A 17,626-nucleotide genomic window follows, 5' to 3' on the forward strand; every position below is an offset into this window, starting at 1 on the left:
ACTGGAATAAAAGTATTAGGAAGTATTATATATATATATATATATATATATATATATATATATATATATATATATATATATATATATTATCCTCTACTACCACCAATTAAAACTACAACACACAACCTTCGTCAGCGCAAACATAACTATCAAGTCGTCACCCAATCTACAATCTACATATCAGGAAAAGACTTTCATCACAAGACACCTCAAACATATTGACACTCAATAAAACTTTATCATTCACACAACTAGTTTTTATTTATCGATCACCTCACTAACTCATTAAGTCATCATCTAGTCTATTAATTTGCGTTTTTATGTCATTACTTCATTTTATTGTCAATTTATTTTATTTTATTTATTTTATTATTATTATTTATTTTATTTTTCATGTTAAAACATTTTTCTTTCTCCGTTTTTATTTATTTATTTATTTACTAATTTGTTTAATTTTGTACTACTGCCTTGCATGCTGTAACAGTTTCTGCGTGCGTCTGTCACATCCTGATTTTTTAAAAATAAAAAAAAATAACAATTTTTCTATAACAAGCTTTGAATGAGATTTATTTTTATTGGAAAAAAAGCATTAGGAATTAACAATTTTTCTATAACAATTTCAGTCTCGGCAATTACTAAGATGGTGTTTGTGTTGATACAATCGCCTTTTAAAAAGCTCATAAACATAAGTATTGTATTAATAAATATTTTAATATTTGAATTCTAAAATTTAACATTTGTACAACTTCCGATCCACACGCTGGTCACCCATGTTCTATTTCTAGGTAAATTTTTTAAAATGGTAATAAATAAGCGTTACAAAAACTGTCATTTGTATGTTTTTTAAAGGTTGTTATAACTTTCAATTCAAAGTTTATAACCGATTTACACACAGAAATTAAGAGCACTACTTGTCGGAACGTTGACCAAAAAGCGTTATAGTTGAGGTTTCTTTCACCATTTATAATGAGTGCGAAACTTCAAGGCTGCTCTGGCTTCCAGTAAAGTTCATAGTGGAAAGAACACGATGGCCAGAGTAATTCAGTGTGAAACCCCATGTTTATAATTATTAAGCGACTATATTTTCATGCGTTGTTCAGTTTGTCAATAAATAATAAATATTAACAACAAATAGAAAATAACTAAAAGCAATTATGTTAAGGGCAAAGACAATGCATTGAAAAAAGAGAATAATTCTTATTACTACAAATAGAATGAAAATTTATATAAGATTAGGTATAAAATTTTAGAGTGAGTTTATGCATTAAAAATTTATACGTTTTTAAAATGTTGACCTCAATATCTCAATCTTGCTTGCAATTGGATATAGTCGGACTACCGAACAAAGGATTTTGATTTCTGTACGCTTTTGCCTCATCACATTTCAATTTGACTTTGTCTCTAAACATCTTGAGACAATTTGTGCAACCATCACTTACCTGACGTAGAATCATTTTTATACAATTCAAAAAATATTCAGATGCCTCAGATGCCTAAAAAAGAATAAAAATTAATTATTAAACTAGGCCAACATTTCTTGAGTGGTCTATAAAAGCTCAATTTTAACATTAAAAGTCCTGACAGAAATTCTAAGCTTCAAAAAATCTAAATGTTGAGTCTTTTGTGTGTTTCCAAAAATGTTTAAATACTGCGGTAAGCGATTTAGTGTCAATCTTACCATTCTGTTCGGTACAAACTGGTGTATTCTTGAAGCTGAGCGGCGTGATGGTCTAATGGTTAAGGTCGCCTGGTGTTGCTTCGCAATAACCGGGTTTGAATATGACAAAAAGATCCCCGTCTATCACATGCTTCGTGTGTGATGCGTCGTTTAACATGTATTCATAAATGATGTTTGTGCGCTTTGTTGAATCTTCTAAACTTTGGAAGAGTGTAATTGACCTTTAACCTTTAAGCTGATTTTCTAATGTAGTCTCCTTTTTTGAGATTTGTTCAGACTTTATTGCTCTGCGTTCATTTGCTTAATTTTTCATGGTGGGTTTTTAAAAATTAATCTATCTTGAAATTTTCTGGTTCTTCCGCTTTCAGATTACGGTCTCTTTTTCAGGATTTCGGAAATAAACTATAATTTTCATGCATCTGAAATTCGACCTTCATTAAAAAACTTCTTTCCTTTGAAAAATAAAAAAGCGTTGGTCGGTCAATAAGCTCGAGAAACTTTTTTCTTGAATGACAGTCGCAAATATTTTGTTAAATCGTATTTAATAGGCGTTAAATGTTTGCTAATTTAGTAGTATTTAAAGAAATATTAAAATATAGTATTATCTAGTTCCTAGCTCATCAATTTTAATCCGATCAGCAGTTTTCTCTAAACAATGGCAAAGTGTGGAAAACTGCTATTTTTTGCTTTTCTTGCATGAAAACTTCAACTTCGCCTTAAAATATATTATAAACTAATCGAAGCTAATCCGAAATGAATACCAAAATTAAAAAATTCCATCAAAACTATAAAAAAAATATCAAAATCACAAGAACATACCTTTCTTGATTTACATTCGGTGCAAAAGTTTCCATATCCGGACGCAAGGTCGTTGATTATCCCATACAACCGAGCATCTCTTTCAGTTGATATTCTCCTGCGGGATGAACCCGTGGCAGGTTTATCAAAATGCAATAGCAGCTAATTTGAATTATATTAGTCCATAGAGATGAAGTCAATTGTTCATGTGAATAAATTAATTATTGAATCAAAAATTGATTGTAAACATCAAAAGTACCTCTATATTTTCAGTATTATATTAGTCCATAGAGATGAAGTCAATTGTTTATGTGAATAAATTAATTTTTGAATTAAAAATTGATTGTAAACATCAACAGTACCTTTAAATGCTGACATGACGATTTAAAATTTTGAATTATTACGAGCCTCAAATGGACAAACTCCAGCAGCGAAGAAATGCTTCTAATATTTTCAACACTTTCCTAATTCTATGCGATTAACTAAACCGTGCAATGCGTTAAGGAAAGTTTCACAGTATAACTTACTAATGTAATTCAAATATTAGAACGTAATTTTTCACGATTCCCAGTTGCTCAAATTTTAGGCAGCTCTATTTAAATTTTGGAAAAATATTGATATAATGAGGTATTAAGGCAATGTGGTTCTCCAACCAGCTTTTTTGATCAACTCTCACATGGCTTCGACCTTCTATAATATTATTTAAATTCGTTAAACAAAAAATTATGAGAGATTAGTTAAAACAAAATCTTAACTAGTTTCTAATTAAACAGTGTTGATTAAAATTATATTAAAAACGAAGGTAAATCATATTACAAAATAAATTGTTGAACTAAAACAAAACATAAATTTAACTTAATTCAGCAAAAACTGAAAGCTAAATTCTGGAGGAAACTATTGAAAACTTAAAATCCTGTTCAGTCTTTTTCACAATAGAACGCAACTGTTGCACTCGCTTGTTATGTTACCGTTTGATATGTTACCGCATAGAAATGTTGCTAGTTATATCAATCAATCAATCAATCAATCAATCAATCAATCAATCAATCAATCAATCAATCAATCAATCAATCAATCAATCAATCAATCAATCAATCAATCAATCAATCAATCAATCAATCAATCAATCAATCAATCAATCAATCAATCAATCAATCAATCAATCAATCAATCAATCAATCAATCAATCAATCAATCAATCAATCAATCAATCAATCAATCAATCAATCAATCAATCAATCAATCAATCAATCAATCAATCAACCAACCAACCAATTAATCAATCAATCAATCAATTTATTTCGAGACCACCGTTGTCGCGATTTTAAACAGCGCTTCTTAATGAAATAAGCAGCGTTCTTATAAGTTACGTGCGCCTGTTCGTTCTGCACTTGCTAAACCTTCCGCTCGAATTATTGTAGTGTAGGTAGCCAGTGTCTTTTGTCCCCTAAGCCTTTACCGACTAGACTTTTGCAATTACCTAAATTCTTAGGAGGGTGTGTTGAACGTTTGAATCAGGAGTAATATTATTTTTAAAGATCCCGAAATGATGTTTCATTACCACAACTGCTACCTACCTGACCAGACTATGCATTGCAATTATGTCCGATCTAAATCCATCATTCACCGCGTTGATTACATCATTTTAGTGAGGGCTCCAACTTTTTCACCCAAGGCTAAGTCAACTTAACAACTCATAACAAAAATGCAGGAAATCTGAAAATCTCTTTACCAAAATCAAAACCAACTTTCCATTAAATCTAGCACATCCCCACACCATTAACATTTGTATAAAATAAGCTTATTAATGAAAGTTAATAAAAATTTCTTATAAAAGTGGTAAAATAAGCAAAAAAAAAATCATTAACATTTTTCTAAAAATTCAAACCCTTCCCGGAACAAATTTCTGCCTACCTAACGACATTTTGTTTCCAAGCAACTACATAAACCTCCCATCTGCTCTTGAAAATTATTTTAAATATAACGAGGTATGAGAAAAAAGCCGGAGCAAGATGTCGTGCATTGAAAAGGGAGAAAAAATTTTCAATTTTTCACATCAGTTGTTCAGGACCACGAACTAGGAACAAATTACGGAAAAAAATCGATGACATAATTTAAAATAAAAATTGAAAATAATTGTAAAGGAAAAAAATTTGTTTCCATTTATTATTTTCAGTTAGTTATACTAAATTTAATTTATTCAAGCGTTCAATATTTCAACACAATCTGTTCGTTTATTTGAAGGATGATTAGCATTTCTCAATCAAGACAATAACTTCACTTATTTGTGTTTAAATATCAAACATGCATTACGTTTCTGTTCCGTAAACTATCTGGAGTTACTGAATACAAATTTAGTTTAATTGCTATAACTATTTAGCTATTTTAAATTTTACTAATATCGTAACCTAACCACATTTTAACATGAAATGAATTAAACTACGTGTTGCAGCTAATATTTGTGAAAAATTCATACGTGTTTCAATAGCCGAAAAATTGCATTAATTAAAAAATTAACATCTGGAAAAATTTACAAAAACCATTGCATGTTTTATCAATCATATCTGAATGAATCACATCCGACCAGTCCCATAACTACATACATCTCATCCTCCATTCCCCACCCTTTTTACTTAGTACTGTTGTGAAATAAAAATGGATATAAAAATTTTCTGCGATGAACCAGACGATAATTATTTTCTACTGAGATCTACCTAGGTACGATCAAAACGGAACCGACGCCTTTTCAAAGACGCCATTAAGTTAAATTCAGCTTCTCTAGTTATTCGCAAAGCATTTGTAACAAGGAAGGAAAGTTGAGGGACAGAGGTTCTACAAACAATCCAATCCTTTTAAGAACCTGCCCAACATTCTATTTCATTCACTCACATCTTTTACACATCACCAATATCAACCATCCATGCAAATTTTCAGCCTTCTTTATCCACCAGAAATTTTCCATAATCCGGAGTTTCTGACATGTCGATTGAATGCCGTTATTCCATTTGTTGTGTAAACCGAATGCGTTCCTAAAAGTTCAACGGTGAACATGAACTTTCGGGATGTAGGTAATGTTCGAAGCCTGATGTAAATGCAACCAACAAAAATTCATCTTAAAGTACTGCGTGTGCGCATGCTCCATCGCATTCCTTACAAAATATTTGCACAAATCATTTTTTCCATATTCGAAAGTTTTAATCAAATTGTTTGGAAGGCAATTGCTTTACAACAAAATATATATATAAATATACTTTTATATATACCGGCTTTACGAGAAATATTAAAACTTATCCAAGAAATTTTACAACATCTTCAAAATATTTTACAGTGTTTCTAAAATATTTCTTGTAGTCTTTAATATTTGCAGCTGACAAACGCAGAACCACTTACAATGTTACATATATATTATCAATATATCTTTATGTTCTTCATATCTTCATCCGATGATTTGAAGCAGCCATCTTCGCCACAAAGGCTGTTTATCCTTTTCACACGACGTACACATTTATGGGCACATGCAAGCACCGAATCATATACACTGAGTATATGATAGCCATTGAGATGTTTGACTCAGCGCGCATTTGAACCACTGAGCCATATCGCCGGCCAACATACGACAAGTTACGTAGAAACTGCAGGATTCGAACCAGGGTCGTGGGAGTAGTAGACGGACACGCTAACCATTCGGTCACGAGACCCTAATCTTCAAAATATTTTATAACCTTTGTTAACCAACCCCTGAACCCAGAGTTCGTTATATTTCTAATAAAACAAATAAAATATGTTTAATGATAAATGTTACAAACGATTTAGAAATGTTGTAAAATAATTACGATATGTTGTAAAATATTTTAGAGATGTTGTGAAATTTCTTGGAAAAGTAGTATTATTTTTCATGAAACCAGTACCATTTAATCTCAAGTGATTTCTAAAACTAATAAAATATTTGTTGCTGAACAACTAAATGCTTTCAAATCACACATGAAACCATTAAATAAACCATTATTTAATTTAGCAAAAAAACAAGTTTATCCAAAAAACGATTTACTAATTATTATTTATTTTAAAAGATTGTTAATGATTGTGAAAAATCAAGTATAATCATAATAATTTTTCAATAAAATAAATATTTATCAAAATAAAACAAAACATTTCACTTGTTCTGCTCGGCGGCAGCTTCAAGATCTAAAACCCGCAGTTGCAATATGTTAATGAGGTTTTCAGAATGCAATTTATCATAGAAGGGATCTTTCTGCAGTTCCGTGAAACTCTTGCACCTCACGGCGTCGATGCATCTGATTTTACAAATGAAAGTAATTCATCAATTCTTCGTGGAAATTAAATTTCTAGGTGACTATTTGAAAAAAATCTTTAGAGAAAAAAAATTTCAAAATTGCATCAGTGAACGCAGATTTTACTTTTTAACCTAACTATAGATTCTTTTTCCATCACTGGTTAATGATTTGTATAGAGTTAATACCACGAAAAGTTAAGATAATTTTACTATTGAATAAATTAATTAAAAGTCAAAGACATACGAATCTCTGGAGAGATATAAAAATCAGCAAGAAAAAGAACCTGAGAGAGAAAACTAAACAGTAACATTGCTTAACCTCAAACCCTGTATTGTATAATAGAAAAATAAAACTAGCACACAGGTGCTCACAAAATCCTAACGATTGAAAGTTTTAACTTCAACTCCGTGTACAACATCTTTCCAACCACTTTAACGAGTTACTTTAACTATCTCATTAATTGATGGTAACAGTATTTGACGCGAACCTTTCCTAACAAATAATATATTATATATTTTAGATTAAAAAAATTAACTTTAACTGTATAAATATAGTGAACCGATAAAAGCCTTTTACTCAAATGATTGTAAGAAGTCACATATCGCCAAAATATGGGCAGCGAGTTAGTGTGATGGTTGAAGGTGCCTGAATCTGCCATCGAACGCGATAATACAAGCGCAGCAATAATAATGACTTTATAGCGATTCTAAATTAAAAACGTTCAAACCGTCTTTCGCAAATTCTAATGAGAACATTCTCATCAAAGATTGTAATTGGTTATGTCAGATTGAAAATCCTAGCGACTAAAAAACAAATAAATAAAACACCATGAGCTAGCGAGGTGATTTGTGCGGGCTTTATAAGAAACTGCGATAACTATTCCGATAGGTATTCGGGCTGCTGATGAGTTCCCGGTATTGACGAAACCACGTGTCCAGCCTAACCAAACGAATACTGTTCTTTTCTTCTCCCGCTCACTGCTATTCTTGGTTCGGTGTTCTCAAACATCAAACGCAACCGTAACAGTTATAAGCTCTGCAGTGATTCAAAGAAAACTGCGAGGAAAATTTTTCGAGACGAAAAATATTTCATGCTAATAACGTAGCAAGATGCACAACAACCAGTATAACTGTATGACCATTTGAGATTGATCAACACTGAACCTCAACATTTTGCTTTTAAGAAAAAGCAGAACTAAGTCGATTCGATGTCTTGCGCCCATCTACATCATTTCGACAGTGTCCTGATGCTGAATATTTAATCGATGTAACTACCAGAGATAGTTCAGGACCCGAGTATGTTCGAACGACGTAATGGACGATCAACATTCTCTGAGCCCTGCCAACGGAAAAAAATGTTGTCTCAACTCAAGATATTTTAGTTTTTGAAAAACTTCAGACACTATTTGTTCATAAAAAGCATTATTATAAATATTTTCATATTTATAAACAAGCTTACAATTTTTGTAGTTTTTATGTACACGCAATCGTCGCATCATACGCTGTTCACGCACATTGCCGTCCAAATACAAACAGATTTCGAAAAAAAAAACAACGCGAGACAGAGCAACTTTATAGTCTGAGTTAAACTCACTAACGTATGCTTATTTATAGCGTGTTTATAACGTATTAAACTAAGTGTTATTCCTACAATATAATTATTTCCACAATAATAACATTTCCAGAAAGATCATTATGACTTTTCATACCAGAGCTATCATTTTAGATAATGATCTCCCAGCCTGACGCATTACATTGTTCTGTGACCAGAAGAGCATTTGTAGCCAGGATAAAAATTTCCAACTCACAACTCCGTGATTTCATTAATTCACATTATTCACTACATATATTTATATATTTAATCTCTGAAAAATACAATCTTAGAAAAAATTTTCAGGAAATAAAATAAATTTTTTTTTAAACAAATAACATTTTCCGGCCACTACATAAAATCCGACTCCGACACTCCGTTCGTAACTTATTACTTAACGGAGTTTGTAAGACCAAACCATATTTACACTTAAATTTATAAAAAAAAATTTGCTTCCATATTCCTCAGCATTCCTCGAATATTCAAATCCAATTAAATTAGTTATCACTAGACTAGACAAAATAATTAATACTTTTTACATTACAACATCTAAACTTAATCAACAATAGTCTATCTCATACCGCTCCTAAAATCTGGAACAATATAATTCCCCATAACATAAGAAACATAAACAATCTAATATTGTTTAAAAAAAATCTTAAAATTTTTGCTAGTACCTATAAACCCCTCTGAATCCTTCTACTGATGAACCATCCAACCGGGCACTTTTATTTGTATGCTGATTGTTTAAGTTTCGTTAATTGCTCGCTTGATTGAATGTCTGTTTACGTTTCTGTATGATTTTTTATTTTTTGAAATTTTTTACCATTATTTGTAATTATGTGTATGTGTGCGTGTCTACGTGTATCTATATGAAGAATTTTGTCATCAAAGTCAACATCATGTAAACATTGTGGGACAAAATTATAGTTAAGGCCAGGGCATCGAACCGCAATTTTTTTCGTTTCGGTTTCGGTTCAATCAGCCAAACGAATTTCGGTTCGGTTCCGTTTTTCGTTCCTGAAATGATATCGTTTTTTTTCAGTTTTCGGTTTCGCTCCGAAACTTAATTTTTTCAAGCATAGTTCCTTAAACGCATGTAACGGACATACGGACATCCAACTATCACCACAATGCCAATCTGAATTAAATTTTAGATTGTGAATAATAAGAAATCAATAACAAAAATTATTTTTAAATGTTTTCAGTATAAAAGGAAACGTTTCTAATATTTTTTTTCAACAAATTAAAACAATTATTACAAAGATATTTAGAAATCACTAATATAAATATATGGTTGTTTTAAAAAAGATGAAAATTTCCTCTGATTATTAATATATCTTCTAAAATGTTTTTATTAAAACCACTTTTGCAGTTTCTGAAGATAAATTTTAATCCAAAAACAGATCTTTCCAGGCTCACTTGTGTAGCTGGTACTTCAAAATTTTGAAGATGATCGCACTTGATCTCTAATTTCTCCGATTATATTGGATTACTCTTCACGTGGAAATTTTTACCCAAATTATCGGCGAACTCAGTCGGAAAAACAAACGAAAAGAAATATAAAAAAATTTCAAAGATAATAAAGATTAACATAGAATTTCAAACGACGAAATATTATCTAAATATTTATTTTCTGAATTTGACAAAAATATTTTCTTTTAAATTTTTAGCATCGAACTGTTATTTATTTCGTTACGGTTTTCGATTTCGGCTAAACTAGCATACAATATTTCGGTTCGGTTTTTGTTCCGAGCAAAATTTCGATTTTTAACGGTTTTCGGTTACGATTTAGTTCAGGTTCGATGCCCTGGTTAAGACACTGTCACAAGTGATTTTCTTTTACTTTTATGTCTTTAATAAACAATAAGCATTAAGATAATAATATAAGATGACAACCAAATGATTCTTTCAAAAAATTTATTTAAACAAATGCCCTAAAACTGACTTGGAAATGAGTTGAGGCAAGTTATACAGCTGTCCTGTGACTAATAATCCCATGCAACCAGGCTTGGTGAGCAAAAAGTCTTCACATCGTTTTTTCACTTCAGATATTTGATACTCTTCCGCCAGAGGTAATAATTGGTATACGTTAGCATCTTTAACAAAAAAGACAATAATTTGTATGAAATGTAATGTTCAAATGAAAACTTTTGGAATTTTCGATTGTTTCATTATCAAAAAACTTTACTTTAATTTAATTAATTAGTCAAACTTATATTTTAATTGAATTATTCGCTTCACGAGCGCCATTAAACTGTTCAACCGGTTTAACATTACAAAAATTTGTAAAATGCTTTAAAACATCGGCATCATTTCCGTTGCTTTAGTCAATGTGTTCAGAAACGTAGCTCCATTCCACCTGTTTTTCCATGATTTAATTTTTCTTGCTAAAGTACAATAACAATTACAGAAAAATCTTTAACGTACACACTTCCTTTCGATTCATAAGCCAATAAATCTGAATCAAGTCACCGTTTGCCCTTCTCAGTTTTAGTTTTATAAATCCGTTTCTCTTAATACCCATAGTTATCTGTTTTGTGGCTCTGCTGAACATTTTCAAAAAAATCCTCATTTTTTGAAAATAGAAAAACCAGATTTTTGTGTAGTCTCATAAGGGATTTATGCAATCTTATCATGACAAGTATTTTATTTTTCGACTTCCTGTTCCTTACATCCTGTGAGCTTTTTTGTGGTTTTTTGTCACATTTTTTGAAAAAATTTTTACCATGAACCTATGTTAGGTTCTACATAGTGCAAAGTCATTATGATAGTTTCTATAAATCAAGGCGCAGGACTAATTTCTGCAACTTTCTAAAGACCAACTGAACACTTAACACAATATATGTTATGGATTAAATTTTCGACGTATAAATTTCGCCTCGTTCAATAGTTCAAATACAAATCGGTGATCGCATGTCGTGTCATGACATGAAGAAATGTATCATTACTTAAAGAATATGTTGATATACATGTATGATTTTTCCATATTGAACAAAGCTTCATTTATCGTTCTTTACGTTAACGGCACTATCCAAAATTTATGAGCTCTCTGTCACGTTGTCTAAGATCATTTCCTTTTGATTTGTTGCTTCTAACGTTTGTTTGTCATTTCATACAGGCACAATTTTTCTATTATAAAATTAAGAATGACTATCATTTTATCTAATTCATTTCATTAAACTCATGTCGTTTAAGGCTCATTTTGTTTAACAATCATTTTCATTTAAAAACACATTCAATCAAAAATAAAAACATATAAATTTTAACAGCTTTGTGGACTATAGCAAAAATATTTGTGGGTCAATTACAATTGCTTATAAATGGGTCGAACAACAACTTTATTTAAAACTTGAATAAGAGAATCATAAGTACAGACAATTTTAAATATTGAAAGAAAAAAAGGATAAATAGATACTTCAGATGATTAAGATTTATTATTTATTAAAATATAGCGACACACAAAAAGTATATATTTGAAAAGGATTGCTTTTATTAAATAGAAAGTTTAACCACCAGCCTAGCAATAACCTGATATCTGTTTAATTGGCGGGTACATGCAGTGTAACAATTCAATAAAATCATCTACTTTTTTTCCGGGCAGCTCAATCTCATTTAACTCTTTTTCCTTGAAATTTTTAGTGAACATGGATTTAAAAACGGGCGACCAAGCTGCCAAAACTTCTTTGTGAACATACAACCGTTGACATTCCACGATTAAGGTCAAACTTGTAAGCTCGTCAGGTATAGTGAAGCATATGCATTCAGACTCCATAATACACTGTTTAGGGTCAAAAAAAGTTCATTTGGCAAATTAGAAATTCTTAAAAAAATTTTTAAATTTCAATAATAATAAAAAAATCAAAAGTATGAAGAAATGATAAACAATAAAACTTTATCATTTACTCAATTTAGTTTTCTTTTTTCTTATCGATCATATAACTAACTTAATAAGTCATTAACTAGTCTATTAATAAATTATTTTATTTGTTTGCCCTTTTAAAACATTATTATATTTTATTATTCATATTTTTCATGCTTAAACATTTTATCTCCATTATTTATTTTTCGTTATCATTTTATACTTTTGACGTGCATGCTGTAACAGTTTCTGCGTTTGTCAGATTCTGATTTTTCAAAAAAGAATAAAATAAATAATATAGTTACAAGAACTAGGGGTAAAATGGGAACAAAAACTTATTAATTAATTTAATTTCAAAAATTCAAAAGGTAATGGAAACCGATTTTTTTTAAATGAATGAAACATGATGGTAAATGATATAGCTATCTCTAACAACGGGTAAAAGTACAAAAGAACGTGGCTAAAAGAAGAAAAATATCGCATTACATGTTCGTCAATCATATATATAGGCTTTATATTAAAATATTTGCGGTTAATCTAAGAGGCAAAATACTGAAGTTTGTCAAATTCACTGCTAATAAGATAAAATCGGTTCCAACCTCGGTTATGGTAAAGTTTTTAGACTAAAGGCCATTTTTCTGTCTTTGGATTAAAATATCGTTCAGGTTTGAAAAATCGTCACGGGGTTCTCAAGTCGGCCATTTTGTTTTCATTTTTCATTCATTCAATTTTGTTTTAAAAGCTGATTCTTCTGTTTAGTTGCATATCTTCTAATAAATTGCGGCCACCAGTTCAGCCAGTACTGCTGCTGAAACTGATTAAAATTTTTGGCGTCATTACAACTGGCGACATGTTGACTGTTGCAAAGCAATTTTACTGAGTCTTTTGGATTCCACGCTGTTGATCACAAACGATCAGTTTCATTCGGCATTGGCAATGTGATGCGGTACTTGATTGGTTTACTTCTGTTGGTTTTTATGGAACGATTATCTATCGGAAGTTGTACATGATCAAAAAATGTCATCCAATACCTTCACTGACCGGACAATATTTTTTGCGCATGTTTTTTCACATTTTATTGTTCGTTATAATGCAGCTCTGTCAAATGCAGAATTGCTTACGTTTTCGTTACTTATAACTTTTTTCTAATTTTTATGTCAGGTACCTATGGACATTTTTTTTGTTTCCATGACCGATAGACACTGATTTTAAGTGTTTTTTGAAGTATTTTTTATATAGTAGTGATAATAAGGTGAAATTATGATGAAAAAGTTGAACATTTTTTCCAGTATGTGTTAAAACATAAAAAAAGAAATTTTACTAGAGAGTTTAAAAATTTTTCTGGAATTCGGAACCAGGAGTCAGAGATTTTTATCCGGAGTCAGAGCCGGATTTTTTTGAGGGGCCAGAGTCGGAGTCGGATTTTTTTATTTTTATTAACTATCTGTTATTGCAGTAATTTTTTTCAAATGTAAATATTGAACTGTTTAATTCTGCCTTTTTTGTTTAAAAAACTATCTGCATTTGTATACAAAATCTCCATTTTTCCTTTATCTTGATTGTTTTCAGAATAATTTGTATTGCTGATTAGTTTTGAACATTCAGCTTTACGACTTTCATTTGGCCAGGATGCTTCTACTGTTTTTCTACAATAGTCTTTTTCTGATTTGGTCATTCCTGTGCTACATATATATTTTTGAATTCATATTTTGCACTTTTCAGACTTCCTAATGACTCCAAAACTCTATTTTTTACTGTGTGAGTTTTAAATTCAATTAGTATGGGTCGGTCCCCTGTGATGCCTTTATCTTTCATGTCTTTCTGACCTATTCTGATTAGTCTTTTAATCTCTTCCTCTGATGAAGCACATCATTGAGCAGCTCACTTACAAATTTTTTGTCATAACTTCTTCTATCATCTATTTGTGCTGACCTCTTCTGCTGCTCTAAATATCAAGATGTTATTCCTACGACCTTCTTTTTCCATATCTTCTTCCAGTACCAGCAACTTTTTTCTCTCATTCAAAGCTTTTTTTAAACAACTTTGCTCTCTTCTTCCACCTTCTTTTTGAAATCCTCTACCACTTCTTGAGCGTAAAGTCAGCCATAGTACGGTAATACACTACTGACTCTACTTAGACTGATTTTTTTAAAATTTTTTTTTATTATCTACACCTCATTGGGGTGTCCTGCCATTATTTATCAAAACTTTGTTTTTAAAAACTTCAATATCTATGCTTATTTGTACAAATCATTTTCCATTTTCATCTAAATGTTTATTGTTTATTATTTTTCCTTCTAATAGTATTTATAAATTTATAATCATTTTTGGACAAAAGTATAGGAATCAAAATGTTAAAACAATACCCAATCAAAGATGACTGAAAAATATTTTGTGATATATCAACACCATGTCCCAGCCTATGTATACATGAAAATTTGGGAAAAGCCATGTTTGACAGTTTCCATAATCTTTCACATCCAGGTGCTAAAACATCAGACAAATTTTTTCTTAAAATTTGTGTTTTCTTGTTATCAAAAATTTATCTCTTTAATTATGGTTTATCCAGGGGCATCTACAGAAGTGGCAATTGCTTCCTCTTAGCAAATTTGGAGGAATTTTATTATAAAAAAATGGTTGAAACTTTCTAAGACGTTATCAATAAGCACCATTTGTTACCCATAAAGTGTTGCTTCCAACATTCAAAGGAGATTGAAATCTTAAAAATTGTCATGGTTAAATCATACAGTAACTTAGAAAATTAAGAAATAACAATGTTTCCCAGGTTATTAATAAATAAAAGTTATTTATCATATCGTTATTTATTATTTTTTCATCTTTAAAATTTAATCAGGTTCCTTACAGATTTTGCTTTTAGTACATTCATTTCCCTTTTATAATTCACATTCTACCCAAATAAAAAATTTTTTGGTAACATTTACCATCATCTGTGTAGGTAGTTGATTCAAATTTGAAGCGTTTGGTATTTATTAGAAAATTTATAATAACTAATATTACTAATACTAAAGTTGAATTTGTCTTTTTTAAATGTTAAATCTTCAATTGTTTAATAAGATTAAGTTTTAACTTACTTAAGTATTAACTCATCTAATTTTAACCTCATGACTAACCTAACATTACACTGACTATTATTATACAATAAATAAATTATGAATATATAATATAAAAGCAACACCCTACCTGGAATATCCATTGGAGGCGTGAATATTAAGAATGTAATATAAGCTCTTATAGCAGATTCAATGGAAAAACTGCAAATAATTGTTTCCAAACTGGTTTTTGAAAGTAAAAGGAAAAGCTTGCAAATTAATATCAACAAAACAGAGTGCATGGTTATCAGTAAAAAGATTAACGCTGCTGAGATGTGGTTTTTGAGAATTACGAAAATTAGTTATACACATTATGCAAAGAAAGATCATAAGATTATAAAAAAAAAAGCCTAAAAACATTTCACCTACCGAGTTTTGCAGAAGAACAGGCCGTTAAACCCAACCCACTTTTACATGTTTACAGTTGAAAAGTGAATTTTTAAAAATAATAAATGTAAACAAAATATTGTTTGATACAATGACGTCAAGCTATGAATTAATTTTTTTTAAATTGTTATTTATTTATTACATTTGCCATGACGTTGCGACTTGATAGCATGTTATTAATTATTATTATCAAGTGTTTAGCAACAGAAGTAAGTCCATGGAATTTTTTTTTCTTCTGCAATTTTACGGCGTTTTAGCGCTGATAGATTATTACACGGTTTACCGTTTACGGGTTTAGTTGGTACGCCTTTGGTCTTTTCTTTGTTGTGAATCTTTTGAAAAACGTGGCAATTAGAATTTGTTGAAAATGTTTATGTATGATATGAGGCTTACTATGTTTTCATTTTTATAAAATAAATTGAGGGTATTGTATATCTTCTGGAATTTGATATTTTTTCCTGCTTTCATTTTAAGACATTCTATTTTTAATTCTATTAATATTAATATGTGTTGCTGTAGGAATTTAAAATTGGAATTGGTCTTTAAGCCCTATTGGAAGCAAGAGAAGAAATGATGTTAGAATTATAATTATATAATTATAATACACTGGTATGCAGGATACCATATGTTTCAAAAATGAAATTGTTTCTTATAGATTTCAATGTGCTGATTTCAAATATGTAATCCATTTTTTTTCTATCACGTACAGTTTTTTCATAATTCTAAAAAAATGGTTTAAAACATCAACTGAAATACATGACATAATCAAGATAACGTCTGATATTTCAATGATATAATGATAATCCAATATATATGTGCATGTATCTGTGTATATATTCATTACTCACATGAACAACATTGTATACACACAGACACACACATATGTATATGAAATTGCTTATATCATCAAAATCTAGGCCTGCCCATTTAATTAAAATAAACTCATTATTTAGTATTGAAATTTTATTCATTTTAATTCATTTGATTTAACATGGCTACTAGCTCGAATTCCAAAAGATGTTGTTTGAATTCTCCAAATTCATTTTCCAATATTTGTGCAGTTCATCAATGGATTTGTGAAAAAAATTTATCGTACATATTTTAAAATAAAATTAGGTGATGAAGATAAACCATGGGCACCTCATGTTGTATGCAGGACATGTGTAGAAGGACTAAGAAGTTGAAGCAGAGGTTTGAAAAATTCTTTAAATTTTGGAGTTCCAATGACGTGGCGAAAACCCAAAAGTCACACAGACTATTGTTACTTATGCATGGTAAACACCAAAGGTTTTAACAACAAGAATAAAAAAGATTTATCACATCCTAATTTGTCTTCAGCATTGAGACCAGTACCTCATGGAGATGACAGTCCTGTTCCGATACCAATTGACATAGCAGAAGTTTTGCCAAATGATGAATCAAGTTACGACGATGTTGTTGAAACTGATAAAGACAATTTTTCGCTTAGCAATTCAGATTCTAGAGGAGCATTTTCTCAGGCTAAATTAAACGACCTTGTTCGAGATTTGAATTTATCAAAAATTTCATCAGAGTTACTGGGATCACGTTTAAAGGCAAAGAATTAACTAGAACTTGAAACAATTTTTTATGGTATAGAAATCGTGAAGCAGAATTTATAAAATTTTTTTCAAAAGTTGATTCTCTTGTAATTGTTCAAATATATTTAGATTAATTGCTGAGTTGGGAGTTATGCTTGATCAGTGGCGCAACTAGACCAATCTTTCAGGGGGGGGGGGGGGGGGGGGTTAGGGTTAGCAAATAAAATACTCATGTAGCAGCATAAGACACAACTTAACGAACACCCATTCGAAAACAAGACAAGTTAATTTTCCAGACCAGGTATAATTTCGAACAATAGTACATTTTCAGCTTTCACAAAAATGTT

The 17,626-nt window shown here is 30.4% G+C and overlaps 3 protein-coding genes across 3 annotated transcripts; 1 reads left to right on the forward strand and 2 right to left on the reverse strand.

The window, feature by feature from the left end:
- Positions 1–1,304: 1,304 nt before the first annotated feature.
- HELRODRAFT_158835 (hypothetical protein) lies at positions 1,305–4,400 on the reverse strand (the record flags this gene model as incomplete). The annotated part of the gene is made up of 4 exons (XM_009010806.1): positions 1,305–1,493; positions 1,679–1,747; positions 2,498–2,638; positions 4,365–4,400. 4 exons carry the CDS (start codon positions 4,398–4,400, stop codon positions 1,305–1,307), a joined length of 435 nt encoding a protein of 144 aa, XP_009009054.1.
- Positions 4,401–6,629: 2,229 nt separating this feature from the next.
- Positions 6,630–13,285, reverse strand: HELRODRAFT_158836 (hypothetical protein; the record flags this gene model as incomplete). The annotated part of the gene is made up of 6 exons (XM_009010807.1): positions 6,630–6,771; positions 7,259–7,263; positions 7,998–8,109; positions 10,310–10,460; positions 11,893–12,142; positions 13,265–13,285. The coding sequence occupies 6 exons, from the start codon at positions 13,283–13,285 to the stop codon at positions 6,630–6,632; spliced, it is 681 nt and encodes a 226-aa protein (XP_009009055.1).
- Positions 13,286–16,852: 3,567 nt separating this feature from the next.
- Positions 16,853–17,306, forward strand: HELRODRAFT_158837 (hypothetical protein; the record flags this gene model as incomplete). Its single annotated transcript, XM_009010808.1, has 2 exons — positions 16,853–16,937; positions 17,008–17,306. The coding sequence occupies 2 exons, from the start codon at positions 16,853–16,855 to the stop codon at positions 17,304–17,306; spliced, it is 384 nt and encodes a 127-aa protein (XP_009009056.1).
- Between the last annotated feature and the right edge of the window lie 320 nt (positions 17,307–17,626).

Source organism: Helobdella robusta (genome assembly GCF_000326865.2).
Source record: "Helobdella robusta unplaced genomic scaffold HELROscaffold_1, whole genome shotgun sequence".
NCBI classification, from domain to species: domain Eukaryota; kingdom Metazoa; phylum Annelida; class Clitellata; order Rhynchobdellida; family Glossiphoniidae; genus Helobdella; species Helobdella robusta.